We start from the raw sequence: 24,565 nt of genomic DNA, 5'->3' as shown, positions 1-24,565 counted from the left end.
CAGGGAGTCACCCACAGCTTTGGTCCCGCCGGGTGCCGAGTATCTTTAGCTCTAAGTATCGTCAACTGGCATGGAGGAGGCTTAGCAAACCTCCTAGGGTGGGTGTTGGGAGCACTTGGTAGCATCGGGGTCTGTATTGGTGTGCGCTCAGGACGGGACCAGGATGAGAGAGCTAGGAGCTGAAGCAGAAAATAAATGCAACACTGCTTTCCATGGCTCTGCTATGCGCTGCCACGCACGGGCACGGCTGCGTAGCTACCGTGGGAGGCTGAGCCCTTCTCCGATCTCCTTTACACCGACCGCCCCTCTGTGCCGTGCTGCTGCCGGCCCCAGCGCTTGCTCCTGCTGGAGATCAGCGTGAGGAGCATGTGCTGCGTTGGGGAGGAGGTACGTACCAACGCTGTGCTCCTGCCTGCACTGTGACTGTCACAGCTAACCCGGCCACCCTCTCTTCCCACATTTGGGATCACAACTTAGAGCCTGATGCTACATTTCGGCAAGGGAACTCCTCCCGAGCTTGGGAGACCCTATGCACCGATGCCAAAAGGCACTCGGGTCCCTAATGTCCCCCTGGCATGGGAAGGACCTAGATGCCCAAACCACCTGGAGATCCCAGGACCAAATTCCCACAGCCGGGCCCTCTCCCTGGCAGCAGCGACTCGCAGGAGCTGGGTCCCAGAGGCAGCAGTCCCTGCTCAGGCTCAACCAAAAAGCCCATCCCGGGAGAGACGAGCAGCTCAGCTCGGTCGGTTCAGAGCGGAAAACGAACTGGGGCAGGAGAGAACATTTGCATCAAACCGTATGAAGCAATCCCACAGCCCGCACACCAATTGCCACCTGAGTCATGCTCTCACCGTGGGTTTGTCTCTGTTCACTCACCTTTAGGCAGAACAAACATCACGGTAATGGCAGTCGTGCTTTTCCCCGAGTACACGCGTACCATTTTCAGGAAGGGCAACTGCACAGCGCCAGCACTCGGTGGTGCAGACAGCCCCAAAACACAAGCAGCAGAGCCCCGACACAGCTCCCCCACGCCGGTCAGCATCCGCACCCCGCTGGGGAGGGTCCCGGCTCACCCGCCGCAGCCCTCCCCGGGAGGAGCTGCCAACTCCCACCCCATCGCTGCATTACAGAGAGGGTCGGGCATGCACCGGAGGTCAGACTCCCCAAGGCATTTTGGGGAACACAGGTCCCCAAGGGCATATCCAGCCATCTAACGCCCCATTTGCGAGGGAGGTGAGCTCAAAAAGCCTTCCTGGCAAACTACCCTGCGCCTGTCTCCTTCTGAGAGCGGCAAATGCTAAACCGGGTTCACGCAGCTGAACTGAAGAGCATCACAAGGTCCCCTGGGATCCCCCCGAAACCCGCAGAGCCCGGCAGCAACAGCGCACGGCATCTGCCTTCAGGATCTGAGTTTGTCGCTCTTGTTTTTTATCCACTTGTTATTCCCGAGCTGGACCTCCCGCCTCGCCGCCCCAGCCAGCAGCATCACTGCTGGGAGCACCACCCAGCACAGATTTCCCGGGTGCGAGGGAATATGGCTCTTGGGGTCTCTGGCTGGTGGGAACAGCCGGGAACACCATTTTGTGTGTGCCCAGACTGGTGACCCGTATCGCTGGTTCAGCGAGGATGTACGGAGCAACACACAGTGTCACTGATCTGTGTCATGGGGACCAAGATTTACAGGACCCACATCTCCCCGGAGCATGCCCTGGGGTCCCCGCCACCCTTGCCTCGCACTGTCGCCTGGTTCTGGCCATCGAAAGGAATTTGCACAGGCTCCGAGTCACAAACATCTCAACGTACATGTTTCTCAGCCTCCAAAACTTCAGTCAAAGGAAACTTTTGTCAAGGAAAGCGCAGCCCAGACGGTTCCTGAAGAAACCCCAACTATGTGATGGCTTCAAACGCAACTCCAAAGCCACAAACACAACAACCGTCAGAAGAGCCTGCCAAAGCGCCAGATGCTGCTGCTGGAAAAACTGTTCTGCAGCCATGGGGTTTGGTCTGTGCTGCCACCGAAGAGAAAGGAGGAGGGATCAGGAGCTGTGGGCTCCGGCACCGCTTGTGCAAAAGGAAAAAGAAATAGGACAGAAGGAAACCAACTTTATTTCAGTTCCTTAATAAAAGGTGCCAGAGGCTTTGCATGCAGCAGGTGAGATGTTCCCCACTAAAAGGTGTGTGGAGCAGAGAACTGCAGCCAACCAGAGCTAAAGGAGCTGGTCTCCAGCAGTTAACAGACATCCAACCAGCAGCTTAACCTTCGGTTCTTGACAGAGCCAGAGGCATCTGCAAAGAGTCCAAAGCGAGGGCTGCTGACCCATGCCAGGGAGCCAGCTGCCGTGGATCAGCCCCAACATCAGCAGCCCCGTGCCCAGGATTTGCCATCTCCTCCCAAACAGCTCCATCTCCATGAAAGTCGCCAAAACGCTGCCTTAGCATCACCACCTAACGCAATGCTTGGTCTTTCTGACCGGTTCCCGGGGAGAGGAGGATCGAGAGGGATCTGTGAAAACAAGGAGCTCTGACACTCCGGTCACCCAGGGTATGGCTTTATTGTGTGTTTCTAAACAAAACTGGAGATGTGCAAAGAGTCAACATATGAACTGTGCTTAAATAACACTGCCGGGGAGGGGGCAGCTCTGGCTTCCTTAGGGTGGGGGTCTGAGGTCTGGGCACGAGTCTTTGGCTTCAGAGGATGGTAGGGACAGTGTCTGCGAGAACAAGCTCTGGTAAGCGGTACTGACCTGGGTAAAGATCTTTCTCAATAAGCTTCATCTGGAGATGGAAGATCTGCTCCTGGAGTTTACAAATGGTGTGTTTCATTTTCTCCCGTCTCGTCACCATGTAACAGAGATTTCTAACCTACAGAAACACAAGAAACAGTGTCCGTTTTAGGCAGGGTCGAAGCGGGTCCTGTCAAGCTGTGTCGCTGCTTCTGCCGCCCAGGGAAGTCCCCGCTCCCCGGGATTCGGTCCTCTTCACCCCACCATCATCCGCACTGCACCAAAACTCCTACCAGGGCTCTTTGGACGCGCCAGGACTAGAGGTGAGGGCTCTTGATCCAAACTGCGTAATATATATGGGAAAAAACATGCAGTGAATGATTCAAAGCCTAAATGTCTCTGTTCTGGCTCCAACAGCCAGGACCCCATGGGGGTCCTTGACGCCCCCCATGGGGGTCAAGGAGGGCTGGCCGGCTTCTCCAGCATGTGCACTGGGCATACAAAAGCCATAAAGAAGCACGGTATCTCCAGAGATAGGGCTTTGCTTACCCCAATGGTGCGTCTCTCTTGTAGCACCAAGTCTCCTTGCCAAGCCCTGCAGATACCTGCCAACGTGCCTGGGGCAACCACCCCAAAGCAGAGCAGCCACCTTGGGAACCCCAAACACGGCTCCACCAGCCTCTGCCCCGGCGCCAGGGACAGCTCGGCCACCACCGCTCCCAGCGCTTCGGGCAGCAGCGAGCCGGGACCACCCTGCCCGGGGGGCTGGGGCAGCCCCGGGTCCGAAGCCGTCCCCACACGGGGGGCCACGTAGGATGCCACACATAGAGGAGTCTGTCCCTCTCTCTCTCCCCCCTGTCTTCTTCTGAGCATAAACAATAAGCAAATTAATCTTTAACTTCTCCCATCGAAGGCCTGAATTCACCGGCAGGGTTTGCACTTTGGCGTTAGTGCTTCTGAGGGCACAAATTCCGCCCGAATAACACAGCACGCAGGGAGTCAAACGGGGCCGAGCGCGCTGCTCATCCGCTCCGATTAGTCAGGATTAACTTTCAGTAACTTGTTGCAGCACATCCTTTAATTCTGCTGTTGATGCACCTCAGCGCACAAAGTGACCAAGACCCACAAAATGGGAACTGAGCCAGGAGAGACAAGTACATTATTTTGTGACCTTACCCAGGTACGGCAATGGTGGGGACACACAAGCTGTTCTATTCTCCTGTTAAATGTTCACGGACCTAATGAAGAAGTTAATGGCTCTAAAGGATTTGGAAAGTCTCGGAAGGGAAGATGCTGTAGAAGGAGCATTATAATACAGTTATGCAACGGCCCAGCAGCCGGACAGAGCCCCGAGCATCCAAGCATCGTGCTGAGCCCTCAGCCCCGCAGCCGCATCATGCATGTGCCTCGTCCACGCTTGACATAGAAACCTGCACAAAAAAATGCCAAATGCTCAGAGGTACTTTGGTCCCCTGGGTCAAGAGGCCAGTTCTCATCCACAAATTGCTCCTTTTGCAGGGAGGGAGAGACTCTCTTCCCGCAGACAGGGCAGGGAAGGGGTGCAGCTGGGACGGAGCTGCAGGTACGAGGCTACCGAGCTGCTGAACGTCAGTGCCTTACAAAACTGCCTGTTGCCCTAAAGCAAATGCCAGGACAGAGCATAGAAAAGACAGCAAAATATCCAGGTGATGCTGGCCCAGGTCATCAGCCATGTCCCGGTGCGGCTCCCCTGCCCCAAATCTGGCCAGCATCCTCCCCTCCGCACGGTTACTCACACTTGGTCCACAGCTACCTGCAAATTGCTGATGCATTTTGTCCCAGTTTGAGAAATTTTCTTAACCAAGTGGGAAGCACTAAATGCAAACAGCAAAGCACAAGACGTAAATGCTCGCGTGAGCTCGCGCAGCAGCGGTTAAACCCTGCTGGTCACACAGGGTTGCTGATGAACACCCCCAGACGACACGGCCACTATGTGATACCCCCTGGCACCTCTCTTGTGATGAATTTCAGTGCCGTGTTTTTTGCCAGCCCTGCGTAAGGGTGGCTGGAGAGCCGAGCTCTGTCACCATGGCTGCGGTGGGCATCGTGGCTTTAGGAGGAAACGGAGGGTTTCAGCTGCGAAACAGAAAATGCTAATGGCAGCTAACAGGATCTGACAGCGTTTACTCAGCTTCCCGATGCTCTGAAAGAGCAAAACTGCCTGTAATAAGGTAAGGAGGGGGTGGCCTGAATGGATGCACAGGCAGTAAAGTGCGTGGGTATGTCCACGCTCACGCACGACCCTGATGTCTCTGATTCCTCCCCTTCCTCATCCTCAAACCCCTCTGCGGAGGAAGGCTGGGGTATTTCCAGGCCCAGGGGACTGTTCCTACATGGTCAGGAGCCTTTGCGCCTCTCACAGTGACAACAGCAAGCCAGGACCTTGTTCCATGCTCACCCAATGTCTGCCACAATGGCTGTGAAGGCAGCAGGACGACCGTCACCATCCCCAAATAGCATCGGTCTTACCTAAGGACAATATTCCTAAGTGTTAGGAATATTGAGGAAAAATATTCTTAGGAATACAGGAAAAAAAGCTGCTCTTTTTTTTTTTTTTTAAATCCCCTAGCTGTAAATATAAAGCAGAGAGCTAAATGCTGTGTATTTCCCTACGTTTTCTTTTTTTGTTCTGGATTGGAGAAAACATCAAACTAAAATTTCTTTATGAGGAAAACCCTCTGGCAACCTGCATCTCAAAGTGTTTGGTGGTATCTCTTCTCTAGGATTTGATATTCCTGGAAGAAAACATTACTTGTGCTCTGCTTACAGACTGCTGGTATTTACACACACTTACACAGATAAACACCACCCAGCGCTGCTTCCCCAACCCCAGCTTAGACGCTGGTACGAAAGCCTGGAAACTATAGTTTTTTGTTAAAGTTAACTGAAACAACCAGTCCTTGGGAAAAGCTTCTAAAAACAAAAAGAAGGTAAAAGAGGGTTAAAAAGGCCAGAAAGAAAATGGGGGACTGTATAAGGATTCCCAGGCAATAGCTTTAATTTGCTGACACCGTGAAAGGCAGAAACGACAGCGGTTAAGAGATGGCAGAGGGAACCGCCGTCGTCCTGGCTGCCCCCACGTCATCTGCCTCGCTGCTTCCGCCTCCCCAACTCTTGGATCCACATACCATTATCAGCCCCCAAATCACAACCATTCCTGCCAGATTAATTGCTGAAAACACAAAAATAGCAACGTGATGCCCCGTGGACATCCTCTGAAAGCTACCCCTCCAGGCTGCTCTTCTCCGACCCCCGTTTGGCGTGATGTCTCACTATTTGTGAGTGAAATGGGGCGGCTGTGAGCGGTGCTGACAGACAGGATCAGATACCTGGCATGCAGCGGCAGCAATGGGATTTAAACCTGTATCACCCATCTGAGCACTGGACTTTGATCCGGCCAGTGTTTACTGTTCCCCATCTTGGAAGAAAAGCAAACAAACAGCTCTTCCAGAGCCAGGCAGTGAAACCTGGCGGGGAGTTGCTAAGCAGAGGCTGAAGGCCGATGCGGAATGACCCCAGGAAGCCTGAGGCAACGCTGGAAAGTAAGAAATCTGGTAAAACCCATAGTTTTGACACAAAGAAATCAAAGAGAAGCTGCCGTGCCACATCTTCGAATTAGGCAGCTCCTGGAGCAAAGTGCTGTACCCAGAGATGCACAGTGGTTCAGTGCAGCCGGGAAAGTCAAGCAGGGAGCAAGTGGAAGCAGAGGGAGGTGGAGCAGCCTGGTTTAGATTTACAATATAGAGAAGCAGATGAGGGGAAAAAAGTGAGTTGAACTTGTCGCCCTCGGATCCGGCAGCTGCAGCCTGTTGCCTACAGCTTGGTGCTGGAGACACATTAACGGTGGCACCAGCCCAGCCCAACACAGAGATGGAAACATGATGCAGTAAAGGCAGGAGCAAAGGAGGGACAGACTGGCAAAGCGATGGCAATGATGCACACAGGGATGAAGGCCAATACGGCCACAGAAAAGAGACCAATAGCTTGAAATCCAATTGCTTTTACACAGGAGAAGGGTTTGAGGCTCTGAGACCCACACAGGGAACTGCAGTGAGGGACCAGGACAGGCTGGTCCAGAGCTGAAACCCTGCCTGGATGTGAACACCCTGCTCACCCGCACCGCCTTTCTCCCCATGGGTTAAATTATGCCGCAGACCCACAGCAGCTTGGAGACCGGGTTCAAGGATAAGCAAGGGCAGCATCTCCACCACCTTCGCCTCCCAGGGAGCAGCAAGTCCCCTGCAGCACCCTCTACCCCCTGCTCAGGGCACCACCTCCGCCGGGGCAAAGCAATGCCGTTTTCCTGCTTTCCTCCTTCCTTGCCTGCTCCCAGCGATCCCCTGAGCCCGTCCACGGCTTCTGCACTCCAGGCGGGCTGTCAGGAGGGGACCCAAGCAGGGGCCACGGATTCACCCCTCTGGCAGGAGCAGGAGAGGGGGGACCAGGCAGGACTCGGGTTTTAAGCACGGGAGGAACGGGGGCTTGGCTCTGCATGCCGGCCTTGGCAGCCCTGCCCTGCCTGTCCCCGTCCCACTGCTGCCCTGTGCTGTGCCCATGTCCCCCCTCCAGCAGCAGCGCTACCGCACCCGTCCCCTCCCCGGCCGCTCTCTGCCATCTCACTCTGGGTGCTGTGCTTCTTCCCCTGTGCTTCCTCCCCTCGCTGCTCCTCACCCTCGCCGCCCCTCCTCCTCTCCAGCCTGCCTCTGCCCCATCCCTGCTCCTGCCTGCTCCTTCCCTCCCTGCAGCCATGACAGCCAAATCCGCAGGCAGGCAGCGTGGTGCGGCAGCGAGCTCAGCCCGGGGGGCTGGAGCCCCCGCTTTGGTGCTGCTGCTGCTCCACCGACCTTTGATCTCCCCAAAAAAGCTGCCGTGGAGGCAGCTGCAACCTCCCTTGTGCAAGGATGCCCGGTGCTGCGGGGAGCTGTGGGCGCCCGCGTCCTCCGTCTGTATCCTCCGGAACGGCTCTGCCTCCGCTGGCAGCTCCCCCAGGAGCTGACCCACTTTTGGCTGCGGCAGGGCAGGGAATGCCCAGTCCCACTGGCCCTGCAGCTCACTCCTGCCATTCACCCGTCTTTGATGTTTAATGTAAGTAAATAATGAAGTGTTCCTGTGCCTTGCTGCTGGAAAGCATCTGAGGGGCAGCACAGGATAATTCTGTGGTTTGAGACTATGAAGAGCTCGGTGGAGCAGCATCATCTGCCTCCCAGCCACCCAGCCCCACCGATGCCCCTCTCCCTACAGACATTTGCTCTTTTGAACCCCCAGCTGAAACCGCCACTGAGTTATTTCATCAGTGTCAGTGTTTTGGCAGTGATGATCCACGCACGCCGAGCACTGTTATTCTTCTGAATAACGCTCTACATGAAGGGACGCAACTGTTAGGGGAGTCGAACTGAGTCACCAGGGAACTGGGCTCGTTCTGTCTATAGGCACCAGCACACATTAAAGCAGCCCTGATGGAGCATATGGGTACACCCTTCAAGGAACAGCTGTACTCACCCTCTCCAGGTCTTGCCTGAGGTGCATGAAGAGCTTTAAGCGTCGGTAGAGAACGTCCTGTTCCTGCTGGGCCAAGTTGTCCACTTCATCTGTTTTTGGTGTCAGCAGCGGTTTGTTGGAATTTGCTTTCCTCTTCAGCTTCCAGTACTGGTAGACAAAATCCACCAGCGATTCGCTTAAGTCAAGGTTCTCCGCCACCTCCGAAGGCTTCACGAGTTCATAGAAGTCCTCCTCCAGCTGCTGGAGCTTCTGCTTCCGCAGCGTGACCTTCTCCAAGTCCAGCTGGGCTTGGTCAGGCTCTGTCCGTGCCTCCTCGGGCAACTTGGTGGCACCGGTGCTGTGCTCAAGGCAGAAGGACTTGAACTTCACTTCGTCGTTGTCTGCTAGAATAGTCCGCATGTCGAGGTTGTGGTCGAAGGCGCAGGTGACGTGGAACGCGGTGACACAGGCGGGCATGGAGCACTGCGGAGAGAAGGACAGGGCTTACGGCCAGGACAAAGCACCATCGGTGGGGGAGGACGCTACCAACACAATGCGACCACAGGGCTCGAGCCTGGCTTACTACAAAAACTGTGACAGCCATCTGAGTGACACCACCTACCATGAAGTGATGGATGCTCCACTACAGGTACTCCTTATGGAGGAACACCTGTATTGCCCAAGTCTTACACACCCATGAGCTAGACACCAAGCAGAAGAAACCCAGGGTTCACTAGATATCAGCAGGCACCTTCCCACCTTACCTGCTTTAATCCTTCCCTGTGACGGGCCCTGCTCATCCTTCACCTACCATAAACAGGAGCTTCCAATGGTTCTTCCAACGAGACATGTCAACAGCCAAAGACAACAGCACGGGCCACCGGGATGCTCAAAGACTGTCAATGGATTTCTCCTGATGGAGAAATTTTCATCTGTATTTCACCCTTAAACTACTCCACTCTTTTACCACATCTAAAGCTAATATGCTATTTTTATTGAAAGCATACAGACCATGTCAAGGTTTATGAGTGAACGTGGTATCTCAGAAGCAGCCAACGCTCCCGGAGCATGTTGCCTTTCTCCCCTGGAAATTACACAGTCTCTACTTAGCTCCATTAAAAAAGAAAAAAAAAAGGCAACGCGGCATATACAGAGCAAAACATCATGAAATGGACTTTTTAGAACCGGTACAGCGGCTAGACTGTTGTCAAACTTATATCAGATTAATTTTTTAATGATTTCCCTAACTTACCTCAGACTTAAATTACTTTGGATCCCACAGGCAACAAACCTCAGCCTGGTTTCCTACAGAGGAACCCCCCAGCCAGCACACTGCCCGTGTCCATGTCAGCACCTTCTCCCCCTCTACTCATTAGCTGGTTTTTAATGGCTCAGAGTGTCAGGTAATTATTACAACCATAACCCATAAGAAATCAGTCTATTCCAGCTGCTAATGACCAGTTAAAGTGCAATAATGAGACATTTTAAGTGGGCTATTACTGTAGGCACCATATTTCAGCATTTATGGAAGAATTGTTCTTGCGGGTGATGAAGATGCAGTCGTGGCCTGAAGGACCAGGCGGAGGCACGTGGAATTTCCTGGACGTTGATGACAAACCATTCGGGATGCTGTGGAGTTTTACTGGGATTCTGCTGCACTTTAATTCTCAAAAAAAACCCCAATCAATAATTCTGGTAGTAGTTGAGGAACAGAAGTTTTATGGCTTTTTATCTTCACCCCATCAGCCCTGAATTCCTGCTCAGTCACCCAGCGTGTGAACTTTTGACATTGCTGCTTTTAGAGATTTTCCCTTGACTTTGTTTATGAATCTGCTGGTGCTTATGGAAGTGAGAGACTTGTGTGGCTGCCAGGGCCAAGAAAAGCGTAGGCAAGCGGTGTCCAAGTCCTCCACTTCCAGGGCTCTCCAGGCCCCGCTCCAAAGCCTCCAAAACCAGCGGGAAGAGCTGGATGCAGCCCCGCCGTGGCCAAGCCCCGAGCTGTACCAGCACAGCTCCGGGCAGCGATGCTGGGCACTAACTCCTGCAGGCACCAAACGCAAGCAGATTATTAACTCCTACCCCCCGCTCAACCTGTTTAAAGATGCCCATTTGTTCCTAATTTCAGCCTGAAATTGCTTGTGAAAATAGCTGATAGCTTGCAAAAATCAGCTCCCTCTGCTATGCTGCGGGTGCTTGCATAGAGCCCGGCATCATGTGGGACCTGTCGGTGCTCCCCGCACCAGCCCGGTGCACCCACCACCGTGGTGGGCAGCGGGCGCCTGCCCTGCCCATCCCATGGGACAAGCCCCGTCGCAGCCTCCCACGCAGCTGAAGCACCAGCTCTGTTCTCGAGTATTTATTTTTGGTAACGAAGGAGGGACAGAGGGAGCCCAGCCTGACTCGCAGCGTCCAGATTTATTCGGTGCAGTCAGTCTATCATGCACTGGCTTGTAAAGTGCAGGCGCTTGCTCCTGCAGCCATGGGGCAAGCATTCATCCAAGAAGGAGACGCGATGCACTTTCAGGTTGGAGGCCTTTGCCAGCTGGAAGTACCCGTGATTGAGCTTTCTTCTCTGGTAGCCAAGATGCTAATGGTACTGCATGGAGCCACGGAGCTCCTGATGTACTCCTGACGTACTCCTGATGTACTCCTCACGTACTCCTGATATACTGGCATACTCCTGACATACGCCTGACGTACTCCTGATGTACTCCTCACATACTCCTGACGGACTCCTGACATACTCCTGATGTACTCCTCACGTACTCCTGATATACTCCTGGCATACTCCTGGCGTACTCCTGACGTACTCCTGATGTACTCCTCACGTACTCCTGATATACTCCTGGCGTACTCCTCACATACTCCTGACGTACTCCTGATATACTCCTGACGTACTCCTGACATACTCCTGATGTACTCCTGACATACTCCTGACGTACTCCTGACGTACTCCTGATATACTCCATCCCAGCTGTTCTGGCATAACAGCTGGGCGTGCTTCAAACGACAGCATCCTTTTGTGCCGTCACGCACATAAACAGCTACGGTAGAGAAAGTGGACACGGAGAACTCGCCGCCGTCGGCGAACTATCTGAGCTAAGGAAAGCCAGGCAGCTAGGTCCCCCCCTCCTGTTTCTGTCACCGGCAGGAATTATTGGCATCAGTACTACGGTCGTGGCTTCTGCCAGGACAAGGGTGCGGGGCGCACCCGCTAACAGGAACGACCATCGCTCCACCTTAGGAATAAAGCAAATTGAATGACACCCGTCCCGGATCTCTCCTCTGACAGATGGCAAGCAGCACTTGTCAGAAACCGTGCCCAAAATGCAAATACAAAATAATTAGGCAGTTCGGCTGACAGGGCAACAAAGAAAGGTACCTGGTCGGCCGCGGTTACCCAAGGACCTTGCATAAACTGACAATAAAAACATATTGATCCATCCCGGAACGGCACTGGACGAAGCTGCTCTTGGCAGGAAGGAGGGATCTGCCACGCAGAATAAACCGGGCTCAAAAGACCGGTGCAGTCCCCAAGTCTGCTTCGTTATTCATCGTGCTTCATTATCTTACAGCACCTTTCATTCAAGGATTTCAGCGTACTTTGCTTACCCAGGCAAATCCATCCCCAAACAGAATTCCGAGAGAGAGGGTGAAAACTGCACCAGAGATTAACGTGGGCTGTTAATTAGTCCTCAAACTGCTCTTACTGGGAAGAAATAGAGGAATGAGTTGATTTGCCAAGGAAATTCAAGCAGAAGTTTGCCAGCTTACAGAGGTGCTCTGCTGCAGGTTGGGGCCAGAGGGGAAGGAAGCGGCTCCTCCGACAGCACTGCGAGGGCAACTCAGGAAGGAAAAATTAATTACCGGTGCTGAGCTCCGGCCAAGCCATCAGCCACGACACTTCTGCATCCTTACAAAAACTACCATGTGATTTTTAGTGACCACAGATGGTCTGGATCCCGGTAGCGCTTCTCAGCCGAAACAGGCAATTTCAGCATCGCGGACATGCTCGGAGGATGCGGCGCTGAGGCAGAGGATGGCGCGGGGGCTGCACGGTGCGTGCACGCTGCCCTTCCCCTGATGTCAAGCTGTACGATTTCAGGGCTACAGGCACAATCGGACGACAGCTCCGGGAACCACCACACCGGTTATCCCAGTGGATGGGGACCAGCGGCACAAGCAGCTCAAGGGGAGTGGGCAGGCAGAGGAGCAATAATGAACGAGTGGTGGAGGACACTTCCCAGGGCTTTTTCTCCAAAAAACAACAAAAAGAAAGCTGGAAGATGATGACAGCAAAAGATCGTGCCCTTTGGAGAAGCCTGCCAGCAACAAACAGAGACCTGGCATTCTGCACTGCGTTGAAAGGCCTTGGTGAGCTTTTCCAGTTGCTCTGAGAAGTGAGGAGGGAGCTGCTGAGGAGGGAGCTGGGTCCCAAGCAAGCGTGGCTGGGACTCGGGCTGTGCCAGAGCCCGGCTCCTAGCACTCCGTTTTCCGTCTCACCAATGCAAACGAGAAAATTCCTGCTGGATACTGAGCTCTCTTTGGCATCTCCTGATGTCTGACCACAAGAACCACCATGAAGTCATGATTTCCCCTTAACAGGAGATGGGGGAAGCGTGCCTCCAGGGCTGCATCCCTGCCCAGCGTCCGGGAGCGCTGACTCGACTACGGCCACACCGAGTTACACTGGGTTCACAGCTCTGCACCAGAAAAGCAAGTAATTACATGCAAGCAGCAAGGCCAGAGGCATGGAGACCAGTGGGGAGCCCTTCCTCAGGCTTCCCCGGGTTCCCTTCCCTTTTGACGGTCCAATTTGGATGGGGAAAAATACCCCGACGCACAGAGGTGCCTATGCAAAAATATCTCACGTTGGTCTCCATAGATCTGGACAAGGTGGGTGTTTCCTTAAGCTGCGGTGCTGCCTCCGAGCATCTCCGTGCCCCTCCGGGATGACAGTCTTCCACTCCTCCAGCTTGCCGCACGGATTTTGCGTCCCTTTTCGGCAAAGCCCGGTTCCAACCTGCCACTTGGAAAACCCCCTCCTGGAAGCAATGCCCTTCCTTCCCCAGACCTGCCCCACCTGGAGCACCTGATTCCCGCTGCCAAGAAGAAAAGCTCAGTGCTTTAACAGAAAACAACCTTCTCCTTTTAGAGCTGGGTCATAAACCCAAAACGCTGACAAAGGTAGTTAGACTACACCTGTATAAACAGGCACTAATCAAAAATATGCTCCATAAACATAAGCTTTCAAAACAGAGCTCTGTACTGCTGATGAGTATGGAGCGTGTTTATTTATCCATGGGTGAACTTGCTGATTTACCCCATAAATCCTTAAATAAAGGCCTGCTTTTTTTTTTTTCCCTTCTCCCCCTTTTCCTTGAAGCAAAACCATCCTGAGCATGCTAGGGTGGCCTTGGCAAATGCTCCGGTGACAATCTCGTGAAGACTTATAAACCGTGAGCTGCCAGCACAGGAAACAATAAAGCTCCTGTTCCATCTCAGGTGACCTTTAATGCAAATCCATTCAGTCCCAGGGATCTCACAGCTCCCGTGCCATGCCGGCACTAAGAGGATGAAGCCTCAGAGAAGCTGAATTCTTTTTGATGCTGCCAAGCCTGTTTGCCTCCTTCCCTGCCCTTCCGTTCTTTGAAAGCAGTTGCCGTTATGACAGAGTATCTCCATCTGGCAGGGTGAATAAGCAGATCCACCCAGAGCCATCAAAAAAGAAGTGAGTCAACGCTAGAGATTTAAAGAAGTAGTGTGAGATTTCATTTTAAGCTAAGGGGATTGCTTTTAAATAGCTCCCTTTAAAGTATTAAACCCAAGGCAGTGGCACAAATGCAGCGGAGCCTGTAGATCTCCAATTCCTATCGCCCTTCTGCAACCAGCCAGCTACTTGTGGTCCCCAACAGTCACTGCTGCCTCCGAGGTGCAGCTCCCGCTGCTGTGCAGGAGCTGATCAGTCAGGATTGGTACACATCCCAAACTTTCTCCCAATTTTTCAAAGCTTAACAGCTATTCTATATCCCCCTTGCACACCAAGACTGCTTCCATACCTGGTCTGCCAAGGAAAGCAACAGGCACCCGCACCGTAGAGCGGCAGATCCCCAGCCCGTCCCCAGGGACCACCGGGACATTACACTGGCAGAGCAGGGGTAAGCAGGGGGAACCATTTGGTGCAGCAAGGCTCCCCAAACGCTCTCACACCAAATGTGCTGCATTTTGGATGGGAGCTTCTGCTCTTTGCTCCCCAAGAAGAGAGATCATGGCCCGGGAAGCTCTGTCCCACTTTTGTAATAGGAAAGCCCAGAGCATCCTGCTTTCGGTCTGAAGCCCCCTCTTTAGTACGCTGCTGCTGCGGGGAGAGCAGGCAATCAGATGTCTGGAGCGGTTTGCTTAGGTGTGGAGAATATGTGGGAATGTAATATGCAGTAAATACTCTATTTTCCAAGCCAGCACGCTAGTGAGACCTACCTAATCCTGGGGTTTCCCGATATCCCCCTAACAGAAAGGCTTCCCAGCCAACCCTCGCTGGTTTGTGAAATACTTGGGCTATGTATCTCATGTGTCTCTCACTTTTCTGGCAGCTACGCCAAGCCTTTCTGCTGGAGGTTCCTGATTTCAAACCAAGGTCATTTGCAATCCCAGTAATTAGTGTCACGACAGCAACATCACTGTGTTCTGCAAAGAAAGTTAATCTAGATTCCTAGCACTCAAGACATTAAATGATTGCAAAGATCTGATGATGTCTGATGGGCACTTGTGCTCCCTGTTGTTAGGCTTACTCAGAGCAGGAATAAGACTTGGCCAGATCGCGTCCACCAACAGCTCGAGAATCTCCGGTGGCTATTACAGGCACAACCCCGGAGGGCTGAGTTTTTTCAGTGCCTAGTTACGTACCTGAATACACGTCCCAGTGCACTCCTTGCAGAGGCTGCAGGACAAAGCCCACCTGCTTGCTGGGATATGTGAGATCTTTGTAATGGGTTCCATTTTTTCAGGACATCCAATGCTAACCTGGTCACGAAATAGAAGACAAGTTGTAAATACTCGTTACCATCCCAAATCTCCTACAGGGGGATGTCTGTGGCAGTCTGAATGATGGATGGATTTCTTATGTTATTTTTCAGGGTCACTTGTAATTTGGAAAAAAAAAAGAAACAATCTCCAAAAACCAGAAACAAATCTGGACGAAATGGAAGGAAAAATTTATGTTGGTGTTTCCTCTGAACTAATTCTCATCTGGATGTTGCTGTGTATCTCAAATGGGCACATGAACTTAGCTTTACCCTGCCCAGGCAGGTCCCGTGAATGCCCCCCACCTCTGCGCCCTTGCACCCCACCTCTGTCCTCCCTTAACGGGGTGCCGCGTGGCTGCTAATTAAACACACAGCCCGATGACTGACCGGCATCGCGGCTCCGACCTCGGCATGGCTTGATGACCCAAACTGGACTTGCTACCTAGACCATTAATAAACATCCTGGGCTTAGATCTGGAAACCAGGTCTGCACCCACCCGCGTGTCAAGAGGAGGTTAGAAAAACATCTTACTTCAGGTATCCATAAGGCACAGCTAACGTGGACCCATTTCGTCCCGCTCCGGGTGGGCTTCAGCGCTCCCCCTCTCTTCGGGCACAGCAGACACTTTGGCTGAACGCCGAGGGCGCAGGTCCGGCACAGCCAGCTCCCGATGGGGACCTTCAGGATGCCGTAGCACGCCTGCGCAGACACGAGGGAGGTGGGTTAGTCCCAGCATCCCGGGAAGGATCCAGGGCCTCCTCCTTCACTCCTACCTTCTTCGCTACCGCTGGCTTATCGCCACCGCATCTACACCTCGCAATAATAAACAGCAGATGTGAAGGAGCTCCGCAATCACAGACAGCGAGGTTAAGTTCTTCATTCCTTGCTACCTTCCCTATTTTCACGTGGATACTCATGCCAGATCAATATGTCCCGGGTTTTAATTAAAAGCTAAGTATACAAAACATGCTGTGTATCATGCCAAGCATCTGCCCGGCTCTGGGTCGGGGGGGGAAAAGCAACCAGGCTGCTCCATCAGAGCCCCCAGCACCGGCAGCTCTGCGGTGTGGACATCTGCCCGCTCACCTCCTGCCTGTTTCTGAACAGCTATCAGACCCACGATGACTCGGAGAAGTAAGAAATGCAGTGCGGAGAAAACCTCTGAGGTAGCTGAGGGCTGAAAAGCCACAACCCCATGATTGAGAAAGATGGCCACACTGGTTACACACCCAACACAGCCTGAAGGGGAAGTGAAAATAACTACGGAAAGGTAAAAAGGGGAAACCGATAGTCATGAATATAAATGAGAAGGGAGGAACCATAAAGGACTGTAAATCTAAAGGATGATAAATCTAAAGGAGGCAAGGACAAGTCTACGGCCAAGAGAGTGAGAACTAAAGGGCTCGGGTCACCCAAGGAGCTCCCCAACCTGCTGCGATAGCACAGGATGCAGCAAAGCCAAAGCGCTTCATAAATATTTCTCCTCTGTACTTGGGGAAGAGCCAAATGATAAGCTGTATCACATAATGATGATGATAAAATACTTTCCACGTCGGCCATAACTTATGACTGTATTAAACAGCTACTGCTAAAACTAGGCAGTTTTTAACCGGCAGGTCCCGATAACTCGCACTTAAAGGGTTTTCAGAGAGTGGCAGACAACTGCCTCGGGCTCCAACGTGGGGCTGTGTCACTATTTTAAGCGAGGCGATGTAATTAATTCTAGATGTGGCTGCTCTGACGTCCCTCCAGAAGGCAAGCGGGCAAGCTGATAAGGACCCCTGGTGCTGTTGGCTATAAATTGAGCCCAGGCATTTGTCAACTCCACTTTTTGAAGTTTACCCCAAAAAAGAACAGGTTTTCATCCTGGTGCTGCAGGCCACCGTCACGAGTGACAGTGCTGCAGGTGGGGACAGGGGCAGAGGGGGCATGGGGAGATGCGTGAGCATGGGAAAAGTGTATCCTCAGTCTTTACTGGCCAAGAACTGACTTTATAACATGACTTTAGCTTGCCCCAAAGCACAAATCGACTCTGACAGCGATTTCCAAGGGGAAAAAGCCACTTCGTGAACAGATTATTGGGATAATAAGGAATTAAGGGAGGTAATATTATTGCTGCGAGTCTACACGGTTCACAGAGACTTAACTGTGTGTTTCACAGCGCTTCCAGATCTGACAGATAAATCATTTCTGTAACAGTGTTTTATAAAACATCTGATTTAGTACCAGAGAAAAATCAGCCTGGTACATACTACCAGGAGAATAAACTGGCAGACTGATCTCAAAACCCAGGGGAAAACAGGAATTATGACCAGGTGTCCATCTCTAGCAGAGTCTTGGCTCTCAGTTATTTATTCCTAGAGGTTTTGGAGCAGCTGAAGGTGCATTTCTGCTCCTAGGAGCAAATACTACAGGGCCTCTGTCCCGGACAAGGAGCAGCTCTGGAAACGAGGTGGGTTATCAGCTAAACACACTCTCCCAGTCCAGCACCAGCCAGAAGGTGCTCCAGGAACACGGAGCCAGAGCAATGCCGAGTAAGAGCAGAGCAGCTATTTTTATTGCTGCGCCTGTCACAGGCTCAACGTCACTGAGAAGGGGACACCGAAACACCGGGAGGATGCTGAGCCACAGAAAAGCTTGGCGTGGTCCATGCAACAGAGAGAGGGCTCGGCCGTGGCCCCACACCAGGGAATGGGAATTTGGTAATGACAGGACCACGGCGCAGTGGCTGGAAGCTGGAGATGGATCATTCCCGTGTTAAAGAGAAGTGCAACGTTGCCACCGTGAGAGCGATGAACCACAACGATTTAGCAGCGGGGGGGGGGGAGATTCCTCCTCGCTGAAAATTTTAAAATGAAGATTGCATGTGTTTTCTGAAAGCTACGCTTCATAGGAATTAATTAATAGCAAGCCTCGTGGCTTGTGTTATGCAGATGAGATGATTACAACGATCCCTTCCGGCACCATAACCCAGCAACACGTGTCTGAGCACAACCCTTCCTCTGCCCCTTCCCGCTGGGATGCAGGAGGATGAGGCATCGCTCCGGCCGTGTCCCTCGGACCCCAGCTCCCCTCCGCCACTGCCCACCGGAGCAGGCGGCAGCGGTACCCGGTTCCCCACAGGAAAGCATCGTCCCCAGCAGCTTTCGGACGTGGGGCTGGTAAAGGCACTGGGCAGGTTAGATTAAAAACATGATGCCATGTAACACCCTGCACCCTGGCTTTGGACTTCGTGGCTTAGGGCGCAAATCAGGGCAGAGATTAAATCACAGGCAGCTTGCAGGCTGGCATCGGGCTTAGGGCCGGACTCTGCTCCCTGCAAACAACGGAAAACCTCCCTTGTCTTTCAACAGCCTTGAAATCCAGCCTGCCGCCTCCCCTGCTGCAGCACCGCTCTGCTCCCAGCACTGGGGCTGCTGTCGAAAGTGGAGCCCACGGGGTGCCACGGCCCGTGGTGGGCACAGCTGGGGTCCATACATCCCCACGGCAGCCCTGCACACACTGACCTGCCCCCCGCCCCAAGCCCCTGCCCGCCGGCACGTGTCAGCTCACAGCCTGACATTGCCACTTGGGCTTGTTAAAAAAAACGCCAACACGAAAAAAAAACCCCAACCCCAACCCTGAATCGTCCTGGTATTTTGTGGAATCTGATTCACTGATGGAAACCATTCAAAACACCCACCTCCCGCAACTATAGATATCTCCAATGCTCTCCCACCTCCAGGAAGCGCTGATGGAAAAGCTGCCCAAAAGATGAGCAAATGGCTCTCTTCAGAGGAAAAAAAAAACCAAACCCTTCTCACAGAGGGTGAAGCCCAGGAGCTGCCGCTGCCGTCCCAGCTCCGCACAATGCTTCCCCTCAAAGCACAACCAGCAAAACCTCCCCAGACCCGTGTGGGACCCAGGAGACCCTCACAAGGCTGCCTTCTCCTTGTCAAGGTCTCCCTGCCTTGAGCACCAAGCGCAGGAGCCCACAGACCGCCCCCCAGCAAGAGCTGGAAGCATTTGCATTCAATTCTAAAAATAAAATTATTTTCCTCCAGGCAGCAAAATAAAGTGAAATCCTACGCTTGTACAGCAGGGAAGCTCGGACAGAAACCCTGCGATGAGAGACAGCGCTAGCGGAGCTGGAAGGTCCTACTAACCCAGTATAATGCGGAGGAGGAGGAGGAGGAGGCTGGAGGTCCGGGCAAGCCCACCCCCTCCGGCGAGTGCAGGGCGAGCGCGGGGCTGCAGACCCACATCCCTCCCAGCCCACCAGCCGGTCCTGCGCACGCTGCTGGTCACCCCTGGGTGCTAAAGGTCCCACAGCTGCAGTTTACTAAAGAAAGCTGGGGTAAAGAAAGAAGAATAATGGAAGAGGAGGCATAAAATAAAGTATCACAGAGACCAGAGAATAAGGAGGAGGGGGCAAAGCAAGCTTGCAGGAAGCAGTTTTCAACCTCTGGTTGTGTATTTCTGTGGGCACTTGTGAAGGGTTGGGGCTAAGAAAGTAAGAAAAGCAAGTTTGCTGTCTGCCCGCTGTCCAAGGCTCCACTTGCTGCTATCCTCGCTCCGCTGGAGAGGAGCTGGGAATCCATCAGAAAAGCTTAGCAGGGGTCTACAGCAGCTCAGGGAAAGGGGGATGGTGGGGACGGGAGGAACCCAGAGGAGTGTATAGGGGTGTGACGTGCAGATGGCCAAAACGGCCGCTCTCCCCCCACGGCGAGGTCTCACCTGGTGCACGCAGACGTTGCACTTGTCGCAGAACACCATCTCGTTGCCGTCCTCTCCCTCCGGCGAGCGGCAGACGTCGCACACCACGTCCTCGTCGTACTCGATGCCCAAGCCCTCCTCCGTTTCGATGGCGATGTTCATGTTCTCGTAGCACATGGTCTCCAGCTCCTCCAGCACTCGCTCCAGGGTGATCTCGTCCAGCTCGGGCTTTTCTGCAAGGCAGAAGGCAGAGGAGGACACTGATGCAGCTCCGGCACAGGAGCCCACCCGCCTTCAGGGAGCGTTTTGCAAAGGGCTGAGCATTTTAAACTGCAACTCAAGAGGCAAATCCGTGGCGATGGTAAGAGCGGCGATTCAGAAAACGGCTGCTTCTAACTCAGGATGCAGTTTATGTTTCATAGACAGTAACAAAATATTGCTGCTGGCTGAGAGGGAAGAAACCCATTCAGCTGAAGCAATGCGGATAATTAGGTCTGACAGTTTAAATGTTCAAGGAGACAAGTTTTGCAAAGATGCTTTCTGCAGCGAGGGCTCAGACAAGCTTTGGCAATACAAAGTCAATGCTTTAATTGTCAAGACTGAAAATTGACCCTTTTAAGGCCAATTAAATGGAACTGTAAAACTGAAGCCAAACGCTGAAATTGAGGACAAATGAGGGGGGTTTTTCTCCTGGTTGGGTTTAGAAGGTCAGAGCCGGGGTGGGCTCTGATCTGCTGTGTTGTGTTTTATTCCCCCCGTACCAGGATCTGTAGTGGAAAGAAGTGACAAGAGGTGCTTTACCAGAGGTTTCTCCAGAGTGACACCCAGCAATATGAGGCCAACAACCAGGAGAGGCTTTTTCAGAGCAGCAACCTCCAGCAGCGGGATACCGGACCCCCGTTACGGGGGGGATGCTGCTGCCAGGAGCTCGGCAGCACCGAGACGGTGCCACGCTGAGCGCTGCTCCCAAAGGTGCTGCCTCTCACCCGCACACAAAGATGCCGGTGCCACAAACGCAACGTGAGGTCGCTCCAGGTAAGGGAAAAAAGAAGGAAAAAAATCTGTCAGCAGCAGGAACGAGGTTCTCTACGAGGGGTAAGAGGCAGGGTTAAGCCCCCGTCTCCCCGTGAGCACTATTTCACCACTGGAGAAGGCACAGAGATGGGGACGGAGATACCAGCAAGGTGCAATAAAAAGCACTTAATCTTTGCATTTCATTTAAATATATTATCCGTGATATCGGCCAGGATGCTCTAGAATGCACCAGACAGCGGAGAAGCCTGACCCGCGCTGCCATCCACCTTTCTTGTGGCAAGGCAACAGGAGAAAATACCTCATTTACAAGCAGAGAAGGGGATAAAAAGGCTTGAGGAAGTACTCGTATGAAGCAGCTATTAATTAAATGTTCAGTGAGAAATTTGCCATCCTGGGCATCTGTTGAGCCACAGTGTGACATCCCTGTCCCGGATGAGCTCGGGGGCCCCGAGAGACCCCGGGGCTGGGGAGGGATGGGGCACGGGGGTCCCGGGCAGCGGTCCCAGCCCCTCCGGCTGGACGATGCTGGCAGAGGCTGCACCTTCCCCTGACAGCCACGGACCGGCTGAAAAAACTCTGTCAAGGGGGAAAGCAACCCGTAGGCGAGCTCGGCAAGCAAACACACCATTGTCTGCCTTTTTAAGCTCTTCCCCAATGTTTCGCATTGGCACGGTTTCCCTTGGCTTGACAAGTCTCTGCAAACATCTAGCCTGGCATTTTACATGTCTGTGTCGATTCTGAGATACCATCTCAGACAGACAACACTGTTCCCTATCACAGCCCTTTCAAGCGCTGGGGCTGCTGTGCCGCAACACGCCGAGGAACCTGACAATACCTGTTTTATTACCGAGCAGCCCCGGCAACGAGCGCGGGATCTCTGCGGAGCCCCAGGCTGGCACAGGCTGCCCGGGGGCCGCTGGGGCTCAGCGATGTGAAGCATCCCGCGCTGGCACGACGGCACAGCCAGCCCCACGCACCGGAGCCAGGACGGAGCCGCCGGCTTGCTCTTGGCATCGTGCCGGTCGGATGCAACAGGGCAGGGAGCGGGTGACAGACAGAGCCAGAGCATTATTTTTGCCTTCATGGTGTCCCTTTATAAACACACCACCTGTGTTGCACTTGCTTGATGGAGAGCTGCAAGCCATGACTCCATGCAGGCATTAAATAAGCTCTGGGTCAGCGTTTCAAGTCCACGTCTGTGACTATGATCCCGGGCGCAGGCATCAGCCCGGAGTTACTCCCTTTCTCCCAGCATTTCAGGTTCTGCTCTCTCTCTTCTCTTCTGGAATGGAAAATTATCATTGAAGCGTTCCCGGTGCTTTTCCCCACGCACTTTCTAGAGCCGCCCTGTGCTCAGGGGAGAGGCCAGGCAGAGAGCCGGCAGCTGCAGGCAGCGCGAGGAAGGAAAGGGAGGGGGGTTTCCAAAGGAATCATCACCCTGACCTGCCCGCAGGGTCAGGACCGCGCTGGCATCGCCGGAACCGCGCTGGCATCGCCACCATTCCCGTTTTGAGTGGAAAGAACCGGCTCCCGTCCCACCTCCTGCATTTTCCATCTACAGCGATGCCCCGGTGTCACCAGCTTAACCCTGGGGAGAAAGTCCCCGCCGATCCCAAAACTCTTGCGCCGGAGCAAGACCATCACCCCAGCGGGGTTTCCTTATCAGCCTACATGCAATGTAGTTGTTATACCGTTACACTGAAAAATATAGATCTCTCCCTCCCTCCTGCACGCACACGCGCACGCTCTCACACTCCATTTAGATGTAATTACATTAGGAATTCGTTTGCCAAGCGCCATTCAGAATACCTCGGAGCTTATTGAATTGACAATTGCACTTGATGGGGATGAAGCGATTAATCGCTTATGAAACACTAAACAATGGGGCCTGGGGGTGAAGTGCTTTTTCCATTTGTGCTCCATTTATCTCCTTCTGCATCATATAAAGTTTGTGCTATTAAACTCCATTCATAAAATTGTCATCTTTTTGGCTGCGAAAACACTATCTGTATTGATCGTGGCCAGCTAAATAGCAAAAACAAAAAAATACTCCACCAAAACGCTCCCTGTGTACACGCACAAGTGACACTGTTATTGTCCCCAGGGAAGGAAAAGCAAAGACCCAGATACTGATCTTGGCTGCAATGAATAAATCCAGCGACATCCAGGGGGTAAGTCATGTTTGAGACCATCACCAGGAGCGTGGACTCTACCTGCTGACCAAGAGAAAGGTATTTTTACCTGGTTAAGGTTTGCCAAGGTCTTGTATGAAAGGTGGGGGAGAAAAGGAAGCTTTTCGGAGCCTCCACAGAGAAGGGCAGCGTAGCTGCAAACTTCTCCATAGTTTCTGTCCGGAGGGACACAGGCAGAAGTGAGAATTCAATTTCACACCAATATAATCACCGGTGATTTGGTTCAAAACACTGACACGGGAGTAAAAGGCTCCATGTCCCATCACCCCTTCCAGGAGGCCACCCGTAGCCTCTCCCCATTAACACTGACCGTGTTAATGATGATGGGTTTTGATGTGGCCACCCAGCCCCCCGGACACCCCCGACATCACCCCTGGGTGGGAAGGACTGTCACCCAGGGACTGCTGCCTCCCACTGCATCCCAGATGGAGAAAAGCTATTTATCCTCTCGGCCCAGAGCAGGATGCTGGCGGGCAGCACGTACCCAGCCAAAGGAGGCACTCCCCGGAGGAGAAGGGGGACTTCGCTTCGGAAATGGAGGAGGAGAAGAGGTGCCAGACGATGATGCACTGCAGGAGGTCTCCAGATCTGATTCAGGAAGGGAAAACGTGTAGGAACCCAGCCTTTCGTTTGAACTTTGCTCCCAGCAGAAAACCCTTCCCTGTATCTCTGCCGTCAGGGTCTGCCACGATGCCGGCAGCTCCGCAGCCACCCAGCATCCCTGTTATCCCCGGGGGGCTCCCGAGGTGCCCGGCCTGACCCCACGCCCCTCAGCTCCCCCAAACTTCAGAGCAACTGCCCATACCGCAGCAGAAACACAGAATTTAAATATTTTATCCCAAAAGAGCTGGCATCGCTGGGCTGGCAACGAAGCCACAGCAGCCGGGTCTGGGAGAACCACCAAGCACATTCCTTTACACAACGCCGCTCTCCGTTATAATTATTTCTGTAATATCGTAATTTATGTGGCATGAAGGAGCAATATTCTTCTGCTAAATGAATTCTCAGCTACTCCTTATCGTGGTGTGAGCCGACTCACTGCGCAGGGAGAAAAAAATAGCTGGAGAGCCACCTTTCACAAAACGGAGCCCTATTTCTGACTAAACTGCACTCCACTAAAATCAATTTACTGAAACAATAAATTCTTTTACCCTGTGGAAGACACCTGGAGACGCAACAGCTCATGAACAAGCAGTCATCAGGGGTGCAGGCTGTGCCATTAGCTGATTCACAAGCTATAAACCTTGAAGTCTACTTTTCAGTTAAAATATATATAAACAAGCAAAATTACTGGGGTTTTTTTCATAAAAAAAAAAGAAAAGCACTTGTGAGATGATGTAGGCTTATCTCTTAATATCTTTGAACAACTGAGAGTGA

General features: G+C 52.9%; 1 protein-coding gene across 5 annotated transcripts in view; it reads right to left on the bottom strand.

Moving 5' to 3' along the window:
• Nucleotides 1-24,565, bottom strand: part of JADE2 (jade family PHD finger 2) — an 82,174-nt gene that overhangs the window by 6,687 nt on the left and 50,922 nt on the right. For all 5 annotated transcript variants that reach the window (XM_072872066.1, XM_072872067.1, XM_072872064.1 and 2 more), the window contains 5 exons: nt 19,983-20,194; nt 15,798-15,965; nt 15,147-15,263; nt 8,265-8,726; nt 2,748-2,865 (listed from right to left, as the gene is read on the bottom strand). In XM_072872066.1, the coding sequence (XP_072728167.1) occupies nt 2,748-2,865; nt 8,265-8,726; nt 15,147-15,263; nt 15,798-15,965; nt 19,983-20,194 (1,077 nt within the window). The remainder of the gene's footprint in view (nt 1-2,747; nt 2,866-8,264; nt 8,727-15,146; nt 15,264-15,797; nt 15,966-19,982; nt 20,195-24,565) is intronic.

The sequence above is a fragment of the Ciconia boyciana genome, chromosome 9, assembly GCF_034638445.1.
Source record: "Ciconia boyciana chromosome 9, ASM3463844v1, whole genome shotgun sequence".
Classification (NCBI taxonomy): Eukaryota; Metazoa; Chordata; class Aves; order Ciconiiformes; family Ciconiidae; genus Ciconia; species Ciconia boyciana.
Note: the sequence above shows the minus strand (reverse complement) of the source record. Positions and strands in the feature narration are given on the sequence as shown.